Source organism: Balearica regulorum, chromosome 19 (assembly GCF_011004875.1).
Source record: "Balearica regulorum gibbericeps isolate bBalReg1 chromosome 19, bBalReg1.pri, whole genome shotgun sequence".
Classification (NCBI taxonomy): Eukaryota; Metazoa; Chordata; class Aves; order Gruiformes; family Gruidae; genus Balearica; species Balearica regulorum.
The window spans coordinates 7,613,342-7,639,801 of NC_046202.1; the positions used below are offsets into that span (position 1 = coordinate 7,613,342).

Sequence of the window (26,460 nt, forward strand, 5' to 3'; positions counted from 1 at the left end):
ACTATGCTCCCTTGCAAACTTCTTCCCAAATTGCCCATGACAGGGAGGTCTTCAGCAAAACCCGAGCTCCTCCAGGGATGGCATGACTCCAGGAGCTGGGGCTTTAAGAAAATAACTACACGGGTGAGTGGGCACCGCTGGGAATGTGGGAGACTCCCTCCCTAACCCAGGGCTTGCAGAGCTGTCCCAGCACCCAGGTACTTCTGCAAAACCCAAATCTACCAGGGGCGTGCTCACCCCTTGGGACTGAAACAGAGTCTCTCGTGAGCTTGGGGGGCTTCTTGCTGTCAGGGGACCCCGTTGTCGCCCTGGAGCCAGCTGCTGATGCTCGCTGCAGATCGGGGTGGATCAGCCCGTGTCATTTTGGGGGAGGAAATGCAAGAATCCCAGCTATTCCCCCGGGCTGGGGAATGTGCGGCAGGCTGGCCGGAGGAGTCTGTGCCTGGCATGCCCTGCCAGGGAGCCCGGCAGCAGAAAAGGACCCTTGTGACGCAGGATTTTCAGCCGGGGCACCCAGTGGGGCCAATCGCAGGGCTCAGGGTGTGGGTCCACCTCCCCTGGGGCCCCCCCCAACTTGTGGGGTGTGGGCGATGCAGCACAGTCACCCCATCTCTGCCAGCAATGCCGTGCCCAGCCCCAGCCCTGGCAGCTTTGCTCGTGACCCCAAGGCATCCCGACAGCACCCAGCCCCAGCAAACACGTCATGGCAAGAGAGGAAAAGGAAAACCCAAAAACGGGAGAGAATTTGAGGTCGTCCCGTCCTCCAGCTCCAGTCCCACAGCAGAAGGGATGCCCAGCTCTCTCCTAAGGGGACACGAAAGGGGATAACAACCTGCTGCTGCTCTGCAGGGCTGCAGGCATGGAGTACCCCTGGGGTACAGATGAACCAATAAATCCTCCCATCTCCAAAAAGGGGTACATGGAGTCACGCTGCTCTTCTGACCCTTCTCAGAGCCCAGAGCAGATGTCTCGACAGCAGGACCTCATCCAGCACCAACCTTCCCCTTCAGCCCCCCCAACAACCCATCAACCTCCCCCATCACGCTGCGGATCCCACGGCCGGCAGCAGCCAAGGGGCAGGAGAGACGCGGCTCCAGAGGCACAACTGACCTCCGCAAGCATTGTCACACCCTCCGCAAGCATCGTCACACTGCCGGCAGAACGCTGCCTGCTCAACGGGCAGCACAGGCAGGACGCCCCGGCGTGTTGCAGCACGAAGCGAAGCAAACAGGAGCAGCAGGGAAGGTTTCAGGGTGCTCCGGGTCCCGCGGGAGGCAAGGACCCACCTTCACACACCGCGATGGGATGGGGCGAAGGGGGAGACCCGGAGGGCTCCCATCAGCGTGAATTCATCCTCCATGCTGGGAAAAAAACCCCTAACGACACATCCCAAGGTGCGGAAAAATCCTCAGTAATTTGGGATGGAGCAGGGAAGAGTTTCCACGTTTTCTTCACCGTCAGCATCATGTGCTTCATACAGTGAGTTTTCAGTGGGATCCATCCCCTTGTTTGATCCAGTAAGCATGAGAGCTGAGGCCAAATTCAGCAATATCCACACCAGCCCCAAACACACACAAGCATCTTAAATACAGCCCTCTCAGGAAACAGATTTGCTTTAAAAAAAAAACAAACACAAAAGCGTGACATGAAAACAAGCAGAAATCCCAACACCGCATATCCAGAGGTTTGTTTTATTTGCCATCAGGTCTCCAAGCCCTTGGGACTCCCAGCAAGCGGCGTTGCCTTATTATTCAATTCCAAGTGAAAATGATGCGGACCTGTCTCTTTGGCAACACTGAAAGTCCCCTGAGATTTTAAGCCGCGAGCAAATGAAGTGCCCACGTCTGGGCTGCGCAGGAAAGGCTCACTCACAAATACCACGGAGAATGGACAGAATCACTCACGTTGGCTCTCTGTCCGCCTCTCAGCTGGCACCTGGCAGCACCCAAAGCCCTCGGGAAGTGCCAGTCCTGGTGCCCTGCCTGGGGCAAGCCCAGCTCCTGCCTCCTCTGCGGGGAAGGTCTAGGGTGGGCAATGGCGAGCAGAGGGTGCTGTGCTGAAGGGAAGAGTCCTCGAGGCTGCTGGCACTGGGAGAGCACCCCGGCACAGCACCCCAACAAAGCACCTCAACACAGCACCCCAGCACGGCACCCCAGCATGGCACCCCAACACAGCACCCCAACACAGCACCCCAGCACAGCACCCCAGCACGGCACCCCAGCACGGCACCCCGGCACGGCAGGACCAGCCGCAGCCCAGTGCTGAAGCCCCCGACCCGAAGCAGGGCACCCAGCACCGGGGTGTGAGTCCTGGGAGAACGATCAGCGAAGCAGCAGCCCACCCGTGTGCAACCCCAGCGTGGTGAAAATCCCCAAATCTCTCAAATCAAAGGACATTTTAAAAAAGCTGAGCCCCATCCTGGTCGGCACCGACGGCTGGCACTTGCTGCCACCGATTTCGAACCTCGGGGACCTGACGCTCCCCCACCGGCTGTGGGAGACAACGGCCCGTTGCAGACGTGATGGGTGACTCCGTGCAGAGGAGCCAGCGACCTTTCAAGGTGGGGAGCCTGCTTTGGGAAAGGAATGAGGAATATGCAGCCGAGCTGTCCTCGTGAACCTGCATGCACGGACATGTCCATCCGTCCTGCTCACCCGCGCCTCTTCCCCTCCTCCCCCAGTGATTTGTCAACCCCGTTCATTCAGCCGTGGCAGAGGGGCACAGGACTCAAAAATACGTTGATCCCATCTCTTTCAGAGACAGAGCAGAGGACAAGACATTTTCTCTGCACACAAGAAAGGCTGCAGGTGAGCACAACCCTTACGAGACACCAGAGCACCCACCCAGCCAGCAGAAAGCCAAGCTGCAGTGCTCCCGCTTCCCTCGTGCCGCACAGCACCGTCCCACAGCAACACAGTCAGCAGCCCAGCTGTACACCCCCCCCCTTCACCCAAAGAGGTTCCTACACCAAAACCCTCTGCTTTCTCCCCAAAAATCCCACGGTATCGGTGTCTCCAGCCGGTGCCTCACCCCAGAGCTGGGATGTGAACGCAGCCCAGCAAAGCTCCGGCAGGCGATGGGCTCCTCCTCCAGGTCCTGACCCTCCATCCCTGGGGCAAGGCCGGGGAGGAGGGGGGGGAGCGGGGGGGCTCTGTGCACACAGCGGGGGCAAAGCTCGACATGGACCCGTAGTTTTGTCCAAATGCTTCTTTTCTGTTTTGTTTTAACCAGGAAACATCCCAAGCCCCAAACCAAGCAATGGTGAGGCACTTCTCTGCCAGATCATGGGAAAATGACAGCTCAAGTATCAACAAACCCCAGTCCCGGTTTGAAAGAAATGCGTAACGATATTCTGAGAGTTTGCAGAAATGGGTGTGTTTGCAGTCTCCATGGCTTATACCTTTTTTTGTGGTCTTTTTTTTTAAAAAAAATATTGTCTCTCAAAGCTTCCAGCCCACCTGGCTGTGGCAGACCCGCCTGGGCTGATGGCTGCCCCGACCCGGCTGCATCCCCGCTGTGCCGGGACACCGCTCCACCGACCCACGGCTCCGGCCGGCCACAGGCAGCCCCGACCTGCCGGTCCCTGCCAAACCGTGCCCGGACAGGAATCAGAGTCAAATAAAGAGGGATCCAGGCAGCAGCAAGCAAGGTGGGGTTCAGCACCCCCCCCCATTTCATCCCAGCACTCTGCTCAGAAGAGGACCTGCCCACCGTTTGCATCCCAGCAGCCCATCCAGGGCAGCTCGGTGGCCCATTTGCCAATGGCCACCACTTGCAGCTTCGCCCGGTCGAATTGCCAGTACTGGTCATCCCGAAAGAAGTAGATGAAGCCGTCGCGGTGGGTGAGGGCGCCCGCCGTGCCGGGGGGCAAGCCCTCCCAGTCCCGCAGGCTGCGGGGGTAGTAGGGCTCCACGCTGAGGGTCTCCTCGCTCACCACGAAGTACTTGGGTCCTTTGAAGAGGACCAGGTGCCGGAGCTGCTGGAAGTAGAGCGCGGTGTCGGGGTGGCGCGGGAGGCCGCGGGCGCTGCATTTCTGGGGGAAACCTGCCTCCAAGGTGGAGCCCGTGTAGCGCCAGCATCGGCCACCTGGGAAGAGCAGGGTAGAGGGGTTAGTGCCCACCCCATCACAGGATCGGCTCCAGGAGACGCGGAAGGACTCAGCCACGGGACCAGCCTGGCAGCCTGAGGCATGCATGCGTGACATCCATCCCGCTGGTGACCCTACCAGCACCACTGCGGGGCTGTCCCATGGACCAGGCTGGGGGGGAAACTGAGGCACAGTAGCTCAGGGGCTTGAAGACACGGAAAGAGACTGCGAGGTCCAGAGCAAGGCCACCACGCTGGCCGCTAACCCATGCTGCTTCCTTGCAAACCTCCTCCCTGTTCCTGCCCAGCGAGTGGGACAGACAGACACAGACCCCTCCAGGGCCGGGACAGCCAAGAACAGGACTGCAGCAGCAGGAATTGCAACCGGGGCTGAGCGTTCGGCCATCCCCGCAGAGCCGTGTCCCCGCAGAGCCGTGTCCCCACAGAGCAGGCAGACAAAAGCCCCTTTCTGCTCACACGCTGTGGCCTGACCCAGCCCTGGGCAGGGAGGGAGCGGCTGAGGGCTGGGGAGGGAGAGGGGCTTTGGGCGCTCATCCAGCCGAAGCAACAAAGCCCCTTTTCTCACGAGCCAGCCACTGGTTTCCATTAAAAGTTGGGGCTGACCCCAGCAGCCAAGCTGCCTGGTTTGACCTTCCTCTACCCGTCCGGTTGCAGCGTGCCGCCGGGCAGCTTGCGGATGGCGTTCCGGCTCCCCGTGGCAGCTCAGCCCCCCAGCACGGCGCAGGGAACCACGTGCACCACGAAAATGCCGCGGTCATCTCGGCTCCCCTGTGGCCACACGTCTCTAGGGAGCGTTTTCTCCCAGGGACCCCAAAGGGTTTGATGCATCTGGGTTCATTTTCAAACACAGGTGAGTGCTGCTCTCCTGAAGGCGTTCAAAGGGAAACTGAGGCACAAGGTGGGGTGCAAGCTGCTGGGGCGATACGCCCGAGGCCATAGTTAATCCACGGTAGGCACCAAGCCCACGGCTCCTGCGGGACTTTGCACACGCGGGACCCAGCGATGCCCCAGCTCAGCCCTGGGATGGGACCAGTGGGAGGGGACAGGGGCCATGGGCAGCAGAAGGTGCTCCAGCCAGACCCGGACAGCCAGACCAGCAGGCAGGAGCGGTGGCAGCCCCGAGGGAGCTCTCCTGCCATGCCTCACATACCTTTGAAGAAGTAAAACTTGCTGCTGAGCTGGGACCAGGCGCAGGCGTCGATGCCGGCGGGGAGGCCAGGCCAGCGCGTCTGCAGGGGCCGTGGGTCGCTGGCATTGCCGCTCGCCGGCACCACCCAGTAGTGGCTGCCCTTGAAGATGTAGAGGTTGTGATCCGTGTCTGCGGGGCGGAGGGAGGAGTGAGGGGGGTCAAGGGAGAGAGGTGAAAAGCCTCGTCCCACCTCCCGGCCACCATGCCCTGATTCCCCCCTCCTCCCTGCGCAGCTCCGCGGTGCTTCGAGGATGTTTGGGTTTTGGAGGCTCCCTTCTGCCTTTCCAGCCACCCTCTCAGCTTTCATCATTCATTGCCTCCACTCCAGCCTGGAGAGGATAAAAGCTGACCACAGCTCCCTCTCAAGGCTCATCTTTCACGGTTGAGCTCCTGCAGCAAATAAGCGTTGCCACGGCCCAAGTTTTAGGATGTTTTCCCCTCTCCCAATACATCAAGCCATCGCTGTGTCCTCAAGATGCTCCACTCTGCAGCAGCGACGTGCACTGGTGATGCCACCAGCCTCAGGAGCACATACGGGGCTGTGGCCCAGCCAAACCCACCCTTCCCATCACCGGAGCTTATCAGAGCAGAAACAGGCTGCTGCAGCACTGGATCGAGGTGTAGGGGTGCATGTTTTGGGAGAGGGCTGCACCGACCAACACCCACCAGCAGTTATGGCATCGAAGAAGGAGTGGCAGTAATAGGCGCTGAGGCTCCTCTGCTGCCGGTCCCCACCATAAAGGTCCGTGCTCCAGTCCTGGAAGTGAGTGAAGACTTTTCCTGGGAGCTGGATGGCCAAGCCCTTGGAGGGCTTCCCTGGGATGGAGCAAGGAGTGGTGAGTTGCGGAGAAGGGGCAGGGAAATGGCTTTCCCCAGAGCACTGCATGAGCACAGGGCTGGGGATCTGTCCCAGGGCTCCAAACACTCCTTGTCCCACTGTGGTTCCTGTCCCCCTCTCTACGGTGGTGGCAAAGACCCCTCAGTACCCCCAAAAACCATGCACCAGTTTCCCTGGTTGCAAACAAGTGGGCAGCAAGTTCAACCTTCAACCGGAGGGCCTGGTACCCATCCCACATGCCCTACCGCATCCTCCTCCCCAACCGCAAAGGTACAGACCCATCCCCACCACGTCCCTTGCATATAGTCCTCTCCCCTTGCAGGGACCTGCTCCCATCCCTGCTCCTGCCTCTCCATCTCACGGAACAGCCCTGGAGGAACCAAGGGATGCTTGGGGAAGCCAGGCTCACCGTACAAGTTCTGGATAGCCAAGATGTCATCCCAGCTGAGGACAAAATCCTTGCCGAGCTTCTTGTAGTAGGGAGACATCAGGGCACTCTTGACGGGGGAGTGCTCCAGCCCCAGCGTGTGGCCGACCTCGTGTGCCACCACGACAAAGAGGTTGCGTCCTTTGCCGCTGCGCAGGGACCAGCGCTCGGCGCTGTCGAAGTGGGCTTCTCCGCGCCGCGGGAAGAAGGCGTGAGCCAGGGCACCTCCTGGGGACACGAGAGCCGTCAGGGACCGTGGGGCAGGAGAGGACCACAGCCACAAGCTGAGGGGCAGGGGGGCACATGCAACTCTGGTTTGCTTAAATATGCATCAATTTTAGCTCTTTGGGAGGTCTCCTGAGAAAGAACAGCAGCTTCCCACAGCGGGTGCAGCCCAAACCTGCTCTGCCTTCTGCTTCTGAGCATGGGGGGGTTGTCTGCTCTGTGGTTTATCAGTTTGGTTTCTCGCCCCAGGCTTGGGCCAGGGACTGAAGGCACCAGAGTGACCCATGCCAGGCAAGGGCTCAAGGAGACAGAAAGCCTGATAGCACTGCACAGAACAGCTTATCTGGAAAGAACGAGCTCGGGTTTGGAGGATGCCATCAGGGTGGGGAAGGCTCCTCAAAGGCCATCAGCATGATCCTACAATGAGCATCTCAACCGCCTCGCTAGCAGTCCTCCCATTGCAGAGTTCGGAGTGAGGACCCCAAATCAGAAAGCAAACTGGTGCAAACTGGGAGGTGTTCTCGGTTAGAGGGACTGCTGGGGCAGAGCCTCACCTCCAGCACCCCCAGCCCATTGCCGCCCCAGCCCTCCTCCCTGCCGGGGAAGAGCCCACGTTGTAAAAGAGAAGCTTACGAGGGGGAAGCGACCAGCACCTGGTCCATCGAAGGCGTTGTTGAGTCCATCGTTGTGGTCCCCATGGAAGAAGGTCAGGCGGATGTCAGCTGGGCCATCCTGCGCCTCCCAAAACACCAGTGACGACACGTTGCTCCAGAGCTCAAAGGCAGCTTTCACGGCCAGGCGCACCTCGTGCTGCGGCAGGTAGGACGGCCAGTTCACCACCCGGTAGGTCAGGTGCCGCTTGTACCATCTCCCGCCTGCAAGAGGGGCAAGCTCAGCACGACGGTGGGGACTTGGACTTGTTCCTCCACCTGGGGGTTGCTTGGGTGGAGGAAAGCTTCCCGGTGCTGGGACAAGCCATGGCTTTCTCAGGCTGAAGCTGAAAGTCAACCCAGGTGTCTGACCAGCTGCCTCAGCACCCTGTACCAGCAGCAGGACTCATGAGATCCCTCTGAAGGTGCCACCACCAGACCCCACTCAGAGATTCCCAAGGCTGGAGCTAAAACCAAACCCCAAGAGAGAGGCCAAAACCTGTTTGAGGAGAGAAGAAGCTGGGGCACCCAGTTTGGACGCCCCCGTGCCGCATCGCACTTTCCGGGGCCAAATCCAGCACAGGTCCCTGACCTGCAGGTCTCCTGCCTGATGTCAACTTCACACCCAGCAGAAGAGGCAGCCTAAGGACTGGCTATCAGGGAGGGGAAGCAAAACCACCTCCAAAAACAAGTTGCCCAAAGGCAGAAGGCGTGGAAAGGGCTCTCAGCAGCACCTTGGGGACACAACGGGACTGCGGGGACGGGGGATGCAGGAGTGCAGCCCGCTTACGCAGATTTACTGAGAACTGGGCACCAGCCAGAGGGAAAAAAAGATCCAGTCCTCAAGGGGAGAGCAGCTGGGTTCGAAACACCTCCCCGCGAAGGAATGGTACGGAACACCATGATGCTGATCTCCATCACACGCCCAGAGACCCAGAGATGTCCAGGGCTCCATTCAGCTGGCTGGCGAGCTCGGGAGGGGAGGGACAGTGCCTGTTTCTATGGGGGGGGCTGCAGCACAGCCCTGCGGCTGGTCCCTGCGGCTGGTCCCTGCGGCTGGTCCCTGCGGCACCCTCACCCTCTCCACCAAGCCTGGATGCTGCAGGGACACCAAAACCGGGGGGGCAACGGGATGTGTGTGTGCAGGGCTGGGGTTCCCCAGCACCCAAAGCTCCCTTGGTGAGAGGGGGACCCTGTCTCCCCTGAACTCCCTCCCCGAGTCCCAGCCTTGTCTTTTTTTAAGGGTATCTCTTTTCTTCCCCCACCGTACGAGTAGTTTGAACACAGCAGATACTGAGCCAAGGCTAGGAAAGGAGGCCATCTCCTCAGTGGTCAGGGCTGGGTTTTCACCGTTTTTAAGGGCACCCTGGCCATTTCTACCTGCAGAAGATGTTGCCTGGAAGCCCAGCTGGGGATACCCCAGCCAGGGACAAACCACTGCTCACCATTCATTCCAAAAGCATCGTTTTACCATCACCAAGGATCTTAATGCCCACGGCTTCCTTAAAAGCTCTGTCCTTTCAAGGGGAGACACAGCCCCCAAGCCACTGGGGGTGACAATGATGAAGAGGACAAGTCCATGAGATCCCCCTGAGGTCTCCACCCTCCTCCCACCATGCAGGGGTGCAAAGGTGTGAGTTCCCACAGCCACCGCGCAGCATCACAGCCCCCTCCTCCTCCTCCAGTGCCCTCGGCAGCTGTGGGGACCCTGGGACCCCACGATTACACCTGGCCGGGGGTGTCCAGGAGCGGGAGAGAAGCTGTGGGGCCGCGCTGGGAAGATGCAGGTGCCAGAGCCAGTGCCGAGGCGTGGGAGCGGCAACAGACCTCCAGCGCCTGCTCCAGATGTGCGGGGAAACAGGGGGAACGGAGCCGGCAGCACGCCGGGGCTCGCTGTCGTGGGTCTGAGCCAAGCTGCTCAGCAAAGCTGGCAGACATCCCATCCCAGCTCACCCTCCCCGGCCGCAGGGACAAACCCCACCAGCTCGGCTTTCCTTCCCCCCGGTTTCTGAGCAGCCCACGGCACGGGAGGCTCCGGGCCAGCCGGTCACCCTCCCGGGGCAGAACCGGCCCCCCCCTGCTCCCCAGTGCAACAACAACAGCCTCCAACTCAAAAGGGACACGGCTGCGCTTGCCAGCACCCAGGACAAACCCTGCGTGGTCAGAGACTAAATAACCTGCGTGGGCGGCTGCGGCCCTAAGGTGAGGCCCCGGCATCCTGCCCTTCCCTCCACGGGAGCAGAGCATCTCCCCGCAGGCCCATGGCACCACCAGGCAGGGCTGGGCCAGGCGAACGTGGCCGGCTCTGGGGGAAGAGGAGGGCTGGGAGCCCGGGACAATCGCAGGCAGGGAGCTCCCCGAGGGGAAATGCAGGACACGAGCTGCCCAACATGCCGTCTGGCCGAGGACAGCAGAGCTCCCGGCCAGCTCTGGTGCCTGTAAAGCCCAGCAAGGCAGCTAGAAGAAAGTCCTCTTCCCAGTGCCCTCCACTGCAGACTGATTTCCACACCTGGTCCCTTTCTGGAGGCAAACAGGACCTGTCCCCAAACCTCCCGGGAGAGCAGAAAGCCTTGGGCTTCGTCTGCAGAGGGGAAGTTTTGTTTAGAGGCACAGAGCAGGGTGGACGTGCCGGACCCCATCCCACGCAGGGACCCAATCTCCACCGCTGGGCTGGGACCGAGCCCTGGAGCAGCCGAAGGGATGGATGCCCTCCCCAGCCCCGCGCGGGCCACCGCTGCCGGGCTAACCCAGCTGGGAGCCGAAGCTAACCGGGGCTGGCTTTTGCCCGCACGCCGGGGTGCAAGTGCTGCCTGAAGCTGGTGGGATGACGGACACGGCGGCTGCCGGGGAAGGTCCTGCTGGGAGAGGGGTGGATAACAAAGCACTTTGCTGGCTCAGCTGCGGCGGCTTCCTGCTTCAAGCAGGATCAACAGCCAACTTAGCACAAAGCCTCTGACCTTCCTGGCCGGTGCCACCAGCCGTGCGGGCACCCTCTCCTTCCCCCCCCAGCCCGTGGGCACGGATATGGCGCTGCTCCCATCCCCGCTGCCTGCTGGCGCTGCCGCCGGCTGCACCCCGGCTCGCCGCCGCAGGAGATCTGCTGGCACCAGATCGCCGGAGCAATAACCGGCACCGCACAGAGCCCTTCCCTGCCTGGGCTGGGGGCTGCCGGGCGTCTCTTGCCACCGCAGGGCTCAGGCTGCTTCTGTTCGCCCGTCTCCTGGTGCACGCCGTTCCCGGCTCTGCCTCGTCACCCTCCTGTCCGGGGCACGGCAGACCCTCTGCCCGGGCTGGCACATGGCGTCAGGGTTTGGAAGGAAAGTCAGAGGGAGGAGGGGGATGACCGGGCTGTCTCCCGGGGCTGTCCATCGCCAGCCCTGCCAGACGCAGAGACAGCCTGACATGGCGCAGAGCCTTTTCCTAATCTCGCCGTCATTTTTCCCATGTCCTAAGCACAGCTGGTTCCAGCCCTCTTGCTCTCTAGGAATCCAGTTACTCATCCACGAGCCCAAGAGGCAGCTCATGAGAGACAAGAGGCCCAGTCCTGGACACAGAGGAGCAAGAGAGGTTGCTCGGAGCAGAGTTAAACTCCTTAATGTGGGTCAAACAACTCCCCATGGCCAGGCAGCCCAGCACCAGCAGGTTTTGCAGTTACTGCAGGGTGACTGACACACATTAGAGGTCTCAAAGCTCAGCAGAGCCTGGAGATAACGTCCCGGTGTGCCTGCCCCTGCCCTCCAGATCATGCCACCACAGCCATGCCTGGGGCCACGGTGACCTGATAGCTCCTTGGGAGATGTCCCAGCTCCCTGGACAGCAATAAAACCACCCCAGAGAGCCGAATTTCCCCGTGAGTGGGAGTTGCATCTCTCTATTCATTGCTGACATCAAGCCATACAGAACAACTAAAAATAAAGAGGTTTAAAAATAAAGTGGTGCAAAGCCGAGGCAGGTCCTGGGATGGACGTTGTGCCAGCGGGGCTGCACCTCCCATCCTCGGCCGCATCTCCAGGAGCCTGGATGGAAGAGTTGGACTGCCAGCACCCCAGAAACCCAAACCCCACCAGGAGCCCCGGCATCGACGCTCACCGTGCTGCGTGGTGCGCCTGCGGCGCCGGGTGGCAGACGCCCGGTGTGCCCTGGCAGCGCGGCTCTCCCCGTCGCCCGTGCCACAGCGTGGCAGAGCCATCTGATGGAGCGTGGGGGCGTCCAGGACCCCGCTGAGTGGGAGGTGGGTCACCCGCTGGAAGTCCCTGGAAGAGGAAGGGAGACGTCAGCACCCACACCCGGAGCCCCCCCAGGGGTTTTGGTTGTGTTTGTGCCGGGTGTTTGACCTGAGCCAGAGCTTTCACCCAGCGAGCTTTGTGCCCCGCCATCAGGAACGCATCCAGGTGATAAAACAAGAAGAATTTGCCTCTGCAACCACATCTGACCAGTGAGCCTTGTCCTAACAGGACAAAAGTATACAGGGGAGCCTAAAAAAATGCCTTTCCCGGTTTTTAACCCCCATTGTTTGACTTTGCACTTGACTTTGCCCAGGGTCAGGCCAGGGATGCTCCCAGAGCCGATGTGATCTCGATAGGAGAAGTTCGAGCAGGGGCTGTCAGCTCGGCCCCCTGACATCTCCCAGCCATCCCCAACCTCGGCCTCGCCGCAGAGATTATTGTAAGGGGAGCACCGGGCCATAAAAGGCAAATAAAGCAGCGCAGCGAGGCGCTGGGCTGCCAGCAGCCAGCATCCAGCTGCAGGAGCTGGGTACGGGCCGGCGTTTCCAAAAAGGACCAGTTGTGCTTTATCATCGGACCACGCAAGAGAGAGCCCCCGGCTGCAAAAAGATACCCCCCCCCAAGCAGCGGCAGCTCCCACACAGCCAGAGTTGCTGCACTTCTGCTGCGGTTTTAAATAAAAGCCTCGTACCTCACCGCCTCCGTGAACTCGGCGGGGCTGTGCGTGCCGGTCCCCAGCTCGCCGAAGTAGCCGTATTTCTCCAGGAAGAGCTGCAAGAAGAGACACGGGAGAGGCGCAGCTCAGAGCACGGGCAGGCGTTTGCACATGTTGGCTTGGGAGGGGAGGAGAAAGAAGGAGATGTGATGGGAAACAGCGCAGCAAACCCAGGGCTGTGCACAAATGCCCAGTTATTTTTTTCCCCGAGACCTCTGCACCCCAAGCAGCCGCACCTCCTGCGCTCCTACAGGTTTATGTGTGTCTCCTCCCCATCATTTCTGATGGCTCTTGGGGTTTTGGCCATGACATGATGGAGGCGTAGGAGGAAACATTGCTATCAACAGATCAAAAAAACCCCCGCTGCCATGTCATCCGCAGCCAGAGGCTACCAAACCCACAGCTCTAATCACCTCGGCTCAACGCAATGATTAAAATAAAGGCTAAAATGCCGTGGACATGAGTAGGGTGGGGTGAGACGGGGTCAGGCTGCAGCCTCCCCCCATCCTCAGGCAGGATGTGCTGCTGCAAAGCGGAGACGCTCCGGGGGCAATCTGCTCTGCCAAACCATTCTTCTTCTTATCGGCCATTTACATGGACGGAGATTGTCGCTCTGAACTTGCTCCAACACATAAATTGCACGTTAAAGAAAATAAGCGGCTTCCCTCTGCCCAGCCTGCGCCCCCAGCTTTCGGAGAATAGCCACCGTCGCAGGAATGCTCCACACCCGCCTTCCCCGCCGGCGGCGATGTCTGCAGGAGACAAACAAGCCACCCAGCATCCTGCCAGTGCAAGAGAATGGGAGCTAAAGTAACGAGGAATAAAAAGTGAAAGTGGCTGCTTCGTTTCCCGCATCCCAAAGGAGAGGTGGGCTGAGCACCGGGAATGCCATGGACTGGACAAACTTGGGCTTTTAACGTCTCTTCCCTCCCTGCCCATCTCAGGGCCGAGAGAAGGGGTTGGTGTAAACCTGCACTCGATGCTACCCCTCACCATCCACCTCCGGCCGGCGATTCAACCCCCACCGCGCCCCCGCCGAGGCGGCAGCATCCCTTCCCGGGCGCGGGCAGCACCGAGCCGGCCGCACCTGGCCGGTCGCCTGGTGGGGAGCGGGAGCGGTTTCTGGATATGGCAGCCCTGGGGTGCAGCAGGGCCTCTCCCTCTCCTCCTCCCGCCCAAACCCTCCGCTTGCCCTTAACAGTCATCTTCACGTCATCCCCAAACACGTCACCCGCTGTGCCCATCACCTCCCTGCAGGCAGGGCAGGCAGCTGCCACGTGCTCCCTGCCTGTCGCTCACCCCTTTGCAAACCCTCCCTACCTCCTTCCCAGACCTCATCTCCTCCAGCTACCGAACTGACCTCCTCCTTTACACCCCTTCTACCAGGAGGATCCCCCTCCGGCTGCAGCACGGCGAGGACCGGCACGGCTTCCTGCCGGGACACGCTCTTTACCCTGCCCCAGCCGAAAAACTTGGCCGTGTTTCCCACCGAACACATTTACCAGCTGCCTACCTTGGCCGGAGGCAGCAGCATCTTGTAGCAGCATCTGGCTGCGGCAGTAAAAGCCGGAGCATGGCCGGAGTAACCCGGACACCACACACCCGGTCCCGGTGAGTCAGGCTAAATCAGGTGTGAGTAAGAGCCGCGCCGGCAGGAGAGAGCTTCGGTTTGTGTGCCGGGTGAAGCCGCAACGTCGCTGTCCGGGGGTGGACCGTATAGCCTGGACGTGCCATCTCTCCAGCCACGCGGGGTAACTCCCCGCTTTACACGGGTACCAGGAGGCAAAATACAGCAGCGACGCGGGACGCTCAGGCAGGGAAGGAGGGTACGGGGATGGGGGAGCCTCCCGGGGACGGGGCGGCAGGGAGGTCTGGTAGCCCTGAGAGAGTAGTCTGGAGAGGAGAAGGTATCTGGCCCTCTTTCTGTGGTTGTGTTTTTATAACGTTCTCCTCCCGAATTAGAAATTCATCAGCTACATATATGGACACGGGGTGATAATCCCCAGCGGTTACATCACCACAGATAAATGTGAGCTACAAAGCACCCAGACAGAAAGTCCCGGGTCTCAAATCATGGCACAGTCTAAACCTTTTCTACCATAATTTTGCTTTTCACTCAGCATCTAAAACATAACAACTTGAAGCTGTTTCCTCTCCTGTAACCGAACACAATCCCATTCTTAAAGCATGAAAATATTTTTTTCCCACCATGATCTCACGAAGGCTTGAAAGCCCATCTGGACAAGCCAGGGTGCATGGCCAAAAAGCAACCGCTACCAGAGCAGCCGCTCTTGAGCAGCACCCAAATGTACGCAGGCCACTGGCTTTATTATTCCTGCGCAGATCTCCTTGAGCTTTGCAAGTCCAACCAAAGCAGCACTTGCCCTGCAGTTTCTGGCCCGCGTCGGGTTGAGGTTCTCACGCACAGGCACCAGCTCTCGGGCTGCAAAACCGCCAGGAGAAATTGTATTCCGTTTTCTAGACGCGGTTATTGTGAGCCCCAGGTGATGCTAGCCCTGGAAACACAGAGCTGCAGGAGAGGGATGTGCTGATCCTCCACTGCGCAAGGTGTTGATCAGGCAGCGGAGCATAAAGTCCCCTGGACCAGAGACATTTCAGGGCGACAGGGGAACCCAAGAGCTCCGTGCCACGGTGTCCTGTGCCCGAATCAAGATCCCCTCCAGCGCTGCCGGTGCCCTGCACAACCCCCAGAGCCCAGCCAGGCTCTGGCAGGGCTGGGTGGGAGCTGGCACCAGAGGCAACGCAAAGCCTGGCAGTGCTGGGAAAACCCCCTCCCTCCTGCCCCAGATGGGGAAATGCTCTTTTCCATACAATGGGGAAAGAAAAACAGCAGGAAACCAAGATGGGAGTGTTAATATGAAATATGCCCGGCTCCCCGTCTACACAAGGGAGGGAGAAGAGGAAATATCCGGGAGCCAGTGCTGGGGCAGAAAAGGCTTCGAGGCTGCAGCAGGGACAGCGGGAGGATGGTTTGGGGGAGACGGAGGGGCCCTTCCCATCTCAGGGCTCTGACGGGGAGCTGGTTACAACCCTGGAAATCATCTCTGCTGAGAGCTAAAGCCAAGGAAACACCTTGCCCTCGACCGCAGGCATCCCAGGTGGAAGACGGCCAGCAGCAAATACAATTAGACCTCCCTCCCTGGAAACTGGGATAACAAGAGTGCAGAGACAGCAGGCTCCGGTCCTGCCTGCCCTCCCCTCCAGACACTCGGCTTCTGGCACCTTTCCACCAGTTAAGTATCAGAGAAGCTTCGCGCTGGGCTCCCATGGACCGTGGTCCCTTCTGCTCTGCCTGGATACAAACCCCATCTCTCCCGTCCACCCCCAGCAGCGGAGGGAATCGATCCCATCCTGCCGAAGGGCGGGCAGGCGCGCCGTGCCGCAGTTACAGAGGACGCCGGCTGCAAGCTGCACCTCTAAGGTCTTTCTGGTTTTAAGGAGGAGACGACAGCAGCCCAGTGAGCCAGCCCAGGTGGGTCCTCAGCCCCAGCGCCCAGCAGCCCCAGGCTCCATCCTGTATCATTTCACCGCCGAGACGGACACAGGGGAAGCTGCAGCTCCCGCTTTCCAGCCTCAGTTTCCCCCGCAGCACAGACACAAGGGGAGCCGACCCCCGGGATGAGCACGTTTTGGCATGGCCCATCGGGTCGCTGCCTGCCGGAGCACTGCCTTCGGAAGATGTCAAGGCATTTAAAAACGTTCCTTTCTCTCCGCTCTCCCAAGCCACATTCCTGCCTGCAGTTGCAAACCCTTAGGCAGAGTCCTCGTGTCTCTTTTGTTTAAGTGTGTGTATAAGTATCTATATAAATATTATAGATATAGACACACAGAGACACACAAGAAGGGAGATTAGCAAGTACAGAGCTTGGTTGTCCTCCCACTGAAAAGACAGCAAAATGTCAAGCTAATTCTGTATGTTAATAACAGAGGGTGATTAAAACCCCAAGCCCCGTCTCATTGCTGTGATGCTCCCCAGGGTGCCTAATCCGGTCCTGAGGGAATCTCCTCTCCCACCTACCCCCCCCCCCCATGAAAATCTACTTTAGCCGGAAATTATCTACTTGCCACTGAAGATGTGGAGCTGGGGGAAATACTGTGCCCAGCGTCTTTTAAGCTCCTTCAGTTTTCACACTTGATGTTGTGGAGCTGAGAAGCAGAGGGAGCAGGCCAGGACTGCAGCAGGTCTAACGAAACCCCCTCCCGGTTTCAGTAACCCAGATCTTCGGGATGCTGAACCGGAGCTAGCTCCCTGCCTCCCCGTCTGCCCGGACAGGAGGGATGCTACGGGGCAGGAACAATAAATATCGCATCACTTGAAAGGAAACAAACGCCATGAGATGCACCGGGCTTGGTGGTGTCTGCCTGCGGGGCTGGCGGATCGCTCGGCTTGCTGGTGTGTTAAATTCAGGAATATCTCCTCAGCAATCACCACAATTCACCCCTGCATTTGAAACCCGGCACGCCAGGCACCCCACGCTCGGGGTAGCGATGGGGCTGTACCCTCAGCCACAGCTCCGGCAGCACGGAAGCTATCCGAACGCGACCCAAAGCACTCGGGAAAACAAGGGAAAACACCGCGCTTGGCCAAACCTTCCCCTGCGAATACCGGAGCAGCTGACAAACCAGTTCGGTCACGCAGACTGGTTGTGCTTTCATGTCTAAGGAGAGAAAGGAAACAAGACGCTTGGTTTTCGCCCTCCATCGGGATGGGAACTGGGGGGGGAAGGCGACGTGCCCACTGCCGGCAGCCGCCGGCCCCTTGCGTGGCGGGCGTTATTCGCAGTAACAAGGGGGGATTGTACTGGGGGGAGAGCCGGGAAGAAAGCGGGGCTGTTCACGCTGCGGTGACTCATGGGGCTGTTAGTCACACCGGAGAACGGCGGGGTGCCTTGGAACCGTTTGCCACAGCCCTGCTATCGGCAGCGACGCAGGGCCATGATCTCACGGGTTTTACTCGCTCTCCCCAGCCGCGCCGAGCCCAGCGGGTGACGGCACCTCAGTAATTCCTCCTCCTGTCCCCCACTCCTCGCATTGCCATGCTGAGGCTCAACAGCAGGAATTGTTCCCAGGAAGGTTTTCTTCCTCTTATTTCAATCAGAGGGAAAATGTGGGGGTGCCCTGGGAGCACCCCGGGATCCCAGCTGACCCCTGAGCCCCCACGACGTGCTGGCTGGTACCCAGAGACCCTCGCTGCGGCCAGGCTGTGCTCACCATCCAGCATCCCAACCGGCTGCCTGCTCCGTAAAGGAGCTCATCCGGACACCGGAGCATTTCTCAGCACAAATACAGCTCACAGCCGATGCTAAATGCGAGCCCTGGCGTTTCCGAGGAGGGGAAAGTCAGAGGCCACGTGCCACTGCAAGAGAGGGAGAGGAAGGGCAGGATAGGAAAAAAAAAAAGAAGTTTTAAAAAAAAGAATGAAATGAGAATGTCTCGGTCCCTTAGTCTCACTCTCCATTTCCATTCCTTGCTTTTCTCCAATTTCTAACCAATTTTTCCCTCCCATCGCAGCAGACCTGTAGCTTCTCACACAAATCATTACAGGGACTTTATCGTCCTTTGTCCTTGGCACCACCAGCACTCGGCCACGCTCTTCACTCCCAGCACGGGGCGAGGTCTCGTGTGCCACGTATTTTACACAACCCCCCAGGATCAGACTCGGGCACTACCGCACACCCCGCTGCTGTCCTCAGCACAACCCAGCCAGAAACCAGGTCTGCCAAACTACGTGCTATCTAGCATTAGATCTTCTCCTATCTGAAGCCTGTAGATAAGATGATTTAACATACAAATGTTTCAAATTAAATTTCCAAACTTTCCTTCTTTTTTCTTTTTTTTCTTTTTTTTTTTTTTTTGGAGCTGCAATTGATACAAATGGAGTGAAAACAAGGGCACAAGCTAGGAAAATAACACAACTGGACATTTTTCTCAGACTTCTGCATCTAAGTTTGTACAACCCATCGTTGCTAACTGTGGTTATTTTAAAAGCAATAAAAAAAGTTTTAGAAGCAAAGCCTGGCAGTGGTCTGAAAGCCACAAGTAACAAGAACTATCTGATGTTATGTGAGAATTTCAGCTTCCTCTTAAAAGCCAAATTAACTGCTCAGTTTATTTAGGCAAGCTTTCTTACCCCAGTCTCTACACATTTCCATCGTATGTATCGCCCCAAAGCGCCTCGCCAGCGCAGCACATCGCACTGGGGAAACTGAGGCAGGGAGACAGGACAGTCATTTGCCCAGCACCTCTCGCCTGGGATCTGCCACAGTCCCAGGACTTGCTCTGAGGCCTCAAGGGAAAAGTTTGCAGAAGTCACCGCTGAGGAATCAAAAGTCAGATCGGCCCCTTTAAAGCTCTCGCCCCCGATGACCTGGTTTTCCTTTTGAGGTGAATTTTAAATCACTGATTTTCTGAGCGTTAAGAATTTTGCAGATTTATTTTTCTCCAGGTGGCACGAGGACACTCTCCAGGCTGCGGTTAGTACACGCCGGGACAAGCACACGTATAAATCACCTCTTCGAAACAGCGTCTCCCAGCGTAAGAAGCCTGCACATTAAAACAACCCTCCGAGCATTTGTGTACAGGTTTCATCTCAGAGCACGCCAAAAATCCCAATTAATCCACCAGGACTTGCTGGGGTTTTAAAATCAAGCATCTGTGCAAACGTACACTGGATGGATGCCCAAACAAAAAACAAATCCGCACCATCAACCTTTGCTCACCAGCCAAATCTCCTACCTTGTCCTCCCAAACCAAACAGGAACGGACGGCGGCACGGCGTGACAACGACACGGGGACAGACAGAAGAAATCCAAACAGAGGTGATGGGGACAGCTTCGGCTTTCGTCCCGTCCCGATTTGCTGGGAGACGGGAAGGTTTCCTAGCGCGAGACTTTGGCTGTTGTCAGAGCCCTGCGAAGGGTGGCTTTGGGGATGCCCACGGCCCGCAGGGACGCGCCGCCCCGTACAGCGGCCGCGGGCACACGCCTCGGCACCCCAACCACGAGCGCGGGGCGCGGGCCCTGCTCCAGCAGACGCGGCCGTATCCCACGCCACGCCACGCGCACGCGGGGGGCTGTGGCGCGGACGCGTCGCCAGCGTGCGCGGGGCACGAAGCTGGGGCTGGCACGCGCACGCCCGCGGCACGCGGGGCTCACCCTCACCACCCGTGGGCACGCGCCCGCGCCACGCGGGCACGCCGGGCACGCGGCCTGGACGCACACGCGTGGGCACTCACGGGCACGCTCCTACGGTGCGCACGCATCTCGGGCGCGCACCTACAGACGGGCACACCCGGGGCACGCACACACCCCGACGGCCGGGTGCAGGGCGGCGGGTGGCAGCTCCCGGTGTCCCCCCGTCGTCCCCCCCCCCGGTGTCGTGTCGTTCCCCCCCCGCCCCGTGCCCCGGTCCCGCTCCTACCTCCGCCTCCCGCCGCTGCCGAGCGGCCGGGTCGGGCTGCGCCGCCGCCAGCAGCCCCAGGGCCAGAGCGGCCCGCAGCGCCCCGCCCGCCCGCGCTCCCATTGCCGGCTCCGCTCCGCTCCCCTCCGCACCGATCGGCACCGGGCGGTGCGGCCCCGGCTCGGCTCCGCTCGCCTCTCCCCGCCCCGGCCCCGGCCCCGGGGGCGGCCCCGGCCCGCCCCAGCCCCAGCCCCGGCCGAGGGCTGGGCTCCGCCGGCAGCACCCGAGCGGTGGGGGCTCCCCCCTGCACAGGGAGCTCCCCTCCGCCCCCCCCCCCCCCCGCTGCTCCTCACACGGCCCCGGCGCCTCCTTCCCCGTCTGGCTCTGGGAAATCATCCCCTGTGCATTCTGCGTCCCCCTTTCCCAGCAGGGAGATGCCCCTTCCCTCCGCATCCCTCTCCTGCACGCACCCGTACAGTCTGCGCAGGAGGGGACCAGAGCCGAGCTCGGGGCGAGGGGGCAGCTCGGCCACCGGCACAGACCCCCCCCCCCTTGGGATCTTAAGGCCACCCCAGCCCCAGCCCTGAGAGCAGCCCCGCGGGCTCGGCCTGCGCCCAGCTCGCTCCCAGGTAGCACCGAAGATGGATCCCTCTTGTTCTCCCCTGCGCAGCACCTCTGCTCCGCTCCCAGGCCTGCTGGGTGTCACTGGCTCACCCCGTGCGTGGCAGAGCAGGACACGAGCGGTGGCCGTGCCAGGATGCGCCCACCCGCTGCGGGTGCCGTCTCTCGGGGCTGGACGGGGAGCAGAGTGCAGGCAGGCCAGGGTGCTGGGACAAGCGTCCTGCTCGCTGTGGCAGCTAGGCTTGGGCTCTGCCCAATTTGAAGCTGGGGGGAAAGGGAAGGAGAAAGCAAGTCCAGCTTTTCCTAAACCTGCGTTCATCTGTGGTCCGGATCGCCCGGCTGCAGAGCGGATGAGGGCTCGGACGCGGGGGGGGGGGTGTCTCTGACAGCGGCCAGCGCTAGTGCAGCAATGCAGGAGGCTGGACAAGCAACGCTACCCCTCTTCAGGGGTCTGGCAAAAATGACCCCACATGTTAGAGCAGCTTGCTCTCAAGCTTTACAAAACAACACCCCATCAAGGCTGTTGATTTGCACTCTTTACGCTTAAATTTCCCTCCTAGCCGTGGGACTTGGTCACCCGTCGACAAAACGAGGGGCTGTTTACCACCCAAGGCACTGCAGCCTCTCCTGCAACTCGTACACAGCCAACGATCTTGCGGTTTCCAGTGACAAGTCAACAGCTCTGTTTACTCCCTGCAGTATTTTGTTTGAATATTTTGTTTTAATTTGACTAAAGCAAAAGGATGTTTTGATTCTGCTTTGGTTTGGGGGGAAAAAAATAGGATGTGACTTAGATCTGCTTTTGTTTTCATGCCAGCTTCAACCACACACCTATTTTAAAGCTCACAGGCCTCTTCCTTTTCTTTTTTAATCATGCCAAAATCTGAAGTTACAGGAGCATCTGTTGAGTGCAGCTTGAAGAGATGCGCAGGGATCCCGTAACACGTTGCTTCGCAGCAAGCAGGGAAGGCGAGCGGGATGCGAAGGAGAGAGAAAGGCAACCACGTAACACGGCAAAATAAGGAAGTCGCTGAGCCACGGGGGAAAAAATACAGATGGGAGAAATGAAGAAGGTCGCGACTGGGCCAGTAAGCGCTGACCGAGGGGCTGCCGGGAGAGCGTGGCAGGGGGCCGGCACGCCGTAAGGGGCTGGTGCAAGGGGAGTACTTGGCCTCGCTACGGAGACCCAAGGGCCGGCGGCTCCTTGCACAGGTCAGCACAACGCTTCCTTTCAAAACAAGAGCAGCTCTGTCTGCAAACGCATCCGTGTTTGGTTCGTCTCTAGGAAGCAACTGATCCATCTGCTCTTCCACTTAAGAACATGGATGATGAGAAAGTGACTGGCCGGGCTCCAGCAGGAGCAGGAAACTCCCTCCTCTGCTCATTGTCAAGCGGCGAAGCCTCTGGGAGGGCACCTGCAGCCCCCGGAGCAGCCAGCTTTCCGACCTGGCATTTCCCCGGGCTGCTGCATTAGTCCTTAGGGGTTTGGGCATTCAGACGGAGAAGAATTCAGCCCAGCCTTGGAGATGCCAAATCACAGTTGTCTGCAGACTTTTGGCTCAGACTGTAAAGATGTTTATCCAGCTGCTGTAATCAGAATGGTGTCAGGAACAGAAAAGCTATCTTGTGGAAAGGTGAGCAGATTTCTGACTCTTTCAGCTTTAGGTAAAAACTCAGAAAAGGGGCAGAAGAAAGAGTTTGAATCCTTGTAACTTCTACCCTAAAACTGAAACTGGAGAAGTTAAGCCTCTGGCAAATACCTGACAAAGTTTTACTAAGAAACGTTCTCAGAAGAGTGTGATAAATCAGACTGGTTTGGGTCAGAAGGGACCTCACAGCCCATCCAGTCCCACCCCTGCCATGGGCAGGGACACCCTCCACTAGCCCAGGTTGCCCAAAGCCTCATCCAACCTGGCCTTGAACACTGCCAGGGAGCCAGGGGCAGCCACAGCTTCTCTGGGCAACCTGTGCCAGGGCCTCAGCACCCTCACAGGGAAGGATTTCTGCCTCAGATCTCGTCTAAATCTCCCCTGCTTCAGCTTAAGGCCATCCCCCCTTGTCCTGTCACTCCCTGCCCTTGTCACTAGTCCCTCTCCAGCTTTCCTGTAGCCCCTTTAGGGACTGGAAGGGGCTCTAAGGTCTCCCTTGGAGCCTTCTTTTCTCCAGGCTGAACAACCCCAACTCCCTCAGCCTGTCTCCACAGCAGAGGTGCTCCAGCCGTCTGAGCATCTTTGTGGCCTCCTCTGGACTTGCTCCAACAGGTCCATGTCTGAGAGCGGAGTAGAAGGGCAGAATCCCCTCCCTCGACCTGCTGGTCACACTGCTGAGGAGGCAGCCTAGGAGGCGGTTGGCTTTCTGGGCTGCAAGCGCACATTGCTGGGTCACGTTGAGCTGCTTGTCCCCCAAGTCCTTCTCCTCAGGGCTGCTCTCCATCTGTTCCCCACCCAGTCTGTGTTTGTGCTTGGGATTGCCCTGACCCACATGCAGGACCTTGCCCTTGGCCTTGTGGAACTTCATGTGGTTGATGCGGACCCACCTCTCCAGCCTGTCCAGGTCCCTCTGGAGGGCATCCCTTCTGTCCAGTGTGTCCACTGCACCACACAGCTTGGTGTCGTCGGCAAACTTGCTGAGGGTGCAAACAGATCCACACAAGCTCTGATTGCCTAAACATTCCTGATTTCTTGGGTTCTGTGCAAAATCCCATCTCTTTCAAATCTAATACAAAAGGTCTCAATGCCATCAGCTACCTTGATTTCAAACCCCTTTCCTAAGATGCCTCAACAGCTTGAACTTGGGAGATCCAGAGGGTTCCTAATTCAGTAACATCAGCATATCCACCTGAAAACATCACGGAGAACTAAACGCTGTTGTCACAGACACGGAGTCTGGAAGCACAAGGGCTTGTTTGTTGACGGGAGCAGCGTAGAGCAGTTGGGCGCTGTGGAGCAAACAGCTGAACCGCCAGTGAATCACCGCCTGCTTCCGGCGGAGGTGAGCTCCAAGAGGAGTTTATAAACCAACGTTATGAAACAGCACTTTAATGACCTGAAATTTCTCGGAGCAGCTTTTAAAGTTTACCACAACTGATAAGCAAATAGCAACACCATTACCCCTGGGCTAGTTTCGACCCAAGATGGATGCGATGCACAAGAACTGCTGGTTAAAAAAAAAAATAATAATCTTTCATACTTTGCACTAAGAACACGTTCAAGTGGTTCCATTTCATCCACTCGAGACACCGCCTCAGGAGAAGAGTCATTCTTCAAATGTTTGCTGCTCAGCAACAGTTGCAGCAGCTGGGGAGCAGTGGGACGGCTCGCCGGGTGCCATGTCGGGCAACCTCAAAAATACTAATCCTGCTGCTGAAAGGTGGCCAGATCTGGGACCACTTCAGCTTAGATCAGACGGGCAGAGTCACAGAACCAGCTGTCCCTCGTGCCCTCTGGTACAGGCAGCAATCCTAGCCTGCAAGAGTCAGATTCTTTAAAAAAAAAAAGCACAAGAGGCTTATGTTCCCCTGGCTTTAGCTGCCACAAGGGTAAAGCTTTTCTGCTTACACGCTGTTTTCTTGGGTACTTCATCTGTGCACAGTAAGTTCTGACAAGTCAACGGAGTTCCCCATGTCCTTCGTGTGTTAGGTAAGTTTATCTAGTTTAGTATCCTGTCTTCAACAGCGCCAGGAAAAAATACTTATCAGAAGGGTGTTTAGGAAATAAAAACCAGAAAATGCAAAATCCGTACGTACTTTCCTTGGCTTTACCTTTCGAGCGCAGAGCTCCTGGGAAGTCGGGGAGGTCAAGAGAGGCTGCACCCAGCTCACGAGCCCTCCTACGAAAAACATCAGCACAAGTTGTGCTGCGTTCGCTGGAGCACTTTGAATCTCACCAGTTATTTGCTCAGGGGACAGCTAAACCTGTGGATCTCTCTTTCTAGGACCAGGCTGTCACCTGAGTTCCAGCAGACATCATCATATTAATATGAAAAGTGGACTTTTAAGCTCTTCTGCAGCTTCGGGCACATTCTGACAGCTGTGTGTTATTACAACAGCTTTACAAGCAATTTCTACAGCAGCATTAGCATCACCAACTACTGGGGACGTCACAGAGCTCTTTGTTACCCTGGAAATGGGAATTATCATTTCTAGATTAGGCAAAGCAGCACCGGCTAAATCCTGGCCTCAAACCCCCAAAGGCTCGAGCTATTGGCTTCAGTCACAGCTTCCCTATCTCTTCTCTAGGACTGTGGTATTTGAGCGACTTATTAAGTTGCATTACTTCTTAGGGTGAGGTGGGTTTGGCTGGATAGAGCCAGCACAGAAATTATTTGGCTGCCTTTTAAATTGTTTAGCTATTTTTGTTGCATTTCAGCTCTGTAATGATCATATGCTTCTTCTGCACTGGCACCCCTCTGTTACGCTTCTCTCCATAAAGTCATTGTTGAGCTTGGCAAATGCTAGATGTGTTTTTATAAATAAACCACCAGCATTCCATACAGGACTGATTTCCAAAACTAAAACCGCACCGCTTAGAAAATGTATTGGAGAAGAGATCAGAAAAAAGAGATGAAGGAAGCAGAGCCTCTGTGCCCAGCTCAGATGACCCGAACCCATTCCTTCTGCAGGGATAGCTTCTCTTGGTTTCCTGCCTCCTGACAGATCTGCAGTCCTCTCCCTCCTTAGTTTGCAATTTTATTACATGAAGTCCTACCAAATTCTTCCAGAGCACCGAATGAAGATAAATTCAAAGTAGGATTTATGAGCTGTGCATTTTTGACTCAGCTGTTGGTCTGTTAAAAGATTACTTGTCAACAGACACCTCTGTCCAAAAAAAAAAAAAAACACAACAAAACCAAACCCAAACCAACAGTGCTGACCATTAGTAAAGCATTTTATTTGCATAGTATTACAAATAAATCCCTAGTCGCAGTGCCAGCAGTGCGGACTTCAATACGAAACCTGCTCAGTTCATTTAACTAAATGCAGGAATATTCCTAGCATGACCGTAAAGCGCTGTAATTAAAAGAGCAGTCTGCTTAACCAGAGTGCAAGTTAACGGCAAACGTTACCACGTCAGGAAGAGCTAAAATTCATTCAATTCTTAATATACTAGTTACTGATTTTTTTACTTTTAAGTTTCTTTTCTTTTCACCTCAGGTAAAGCTTACCCTGCTGAACTTTAGGCAGTTGTGGAGAAAAACTGCAGTGCTAAAGGACTCAGCAGAAACAGTTGGAGGGCAATGATATAGTTAAACCATCATCCGGGTTGACATCTTTTACAAACGTCGCTTCCCAGGCATCTCTAATTCAACTCTCCCTACACCAAAAGCAACTAAAAACATACGTGCCATCAAACTAGCCTCACCCTTTCCCTGACCTGCAAGTTTTCTGTAAGATGACAAAACAGCTGGTGAAGCCATCTTCACTGTCCTAAAAAACACAGGTTGTGTTTTGCCCCGAGACAGAATAGAACGTAAACAAAACAAACGTCCAGCATCCTGCCAGGCTGGAAAAGCCGTGAAGGTGGTGACAGCTCCAGCGGTTTTGTGGCTTACTTGAATATTGGTCTACTTAGTAATGCAGCTGGGTAAAGGCTGTTTATAAAGACCTAAGTGCTCTTAGCCTGGGGGAGAAAGCAGGGTTGGAAGCCTCGTAGCCATTAAAGGGAGCTGGAACTGTTGCCCCAATATTGAAAGCCTCACCTATACGTTAAATTTTATAGTGTCACTAATACACATGTAACTCAAATTCACTGTTTTAAGAGGAAGAAGCCATATAGAATTTGTGACAAATGCCTTTTCTGACAGAGCAGCGACAGCAGCCGTGCTTTCCAGGAGAAACCTTAAAACGGCACAGCATAGTTACAACATTTACAGCCACGGGTAACGGCCGATTTGAACTTACCATGACCATGAATGTACACCAGGCTGGGGAGTTGGCTTACAAACATTAACAAAAGCTATTTTTGTTCATTTCTTTGTGAGAGGCCATGGATATTGTGCAGCTGTATACCCAATTATCCAGACTGTAAGTACCGACCCCGAGAAC

General features: G+C 57.4%; 1 protein-coding gene across 3 annotated transcripts; it reads right to left on the reverse strand.

Moving 5' to 3' along the window:
- Positions 1-1,523: 1,523 nt before the first annotated feature.
- On the reverse strand, positions 1,524-19,981 carry MMP28 (matrix metallopeptidase 28). 3 transcript variants are annotated; one of them, XR_012838396.1, is made up of 9 exons: positions 19,818-19,981; positions 12,354-12,433; positions 11,526-11,689; positions 7,440-7,661; positions 6,544-6,789; positions 5,963-6,112; positions 5,258-5,425; positions 2,217-4,086; positions 1,524-2,125 (listed from the first exon to the last, which is right to left on the reverse strand). XR_012838396.1 is itself a non-coding variant. In XM_075771571.1 (8 exons), the coding sequence occupies exons 1-8, from the start codon at positions 19,917-19,919 to the stop codon at positions 3,692-3,694; spliced, it is 1,527 nt and encodes a 508-aa protein (XP_075627686.1). In that variant the 5' UTR covers positions 19,920-19,981; the 3' UTR covers positions 1,524-3,691. The 3 variants fall into 3 exon arrangements, 1 of the variants encoding a protein (XP_075627686.1); XR_012838395.1 differs by having other exon boundaries at positions 2,165-4,086; XM_075771571.1 differs by having other exon boundaries at positions 1,524-4,086.
- Positions 19,982-26,460: the final 6,479 nt, after the last annotated feature.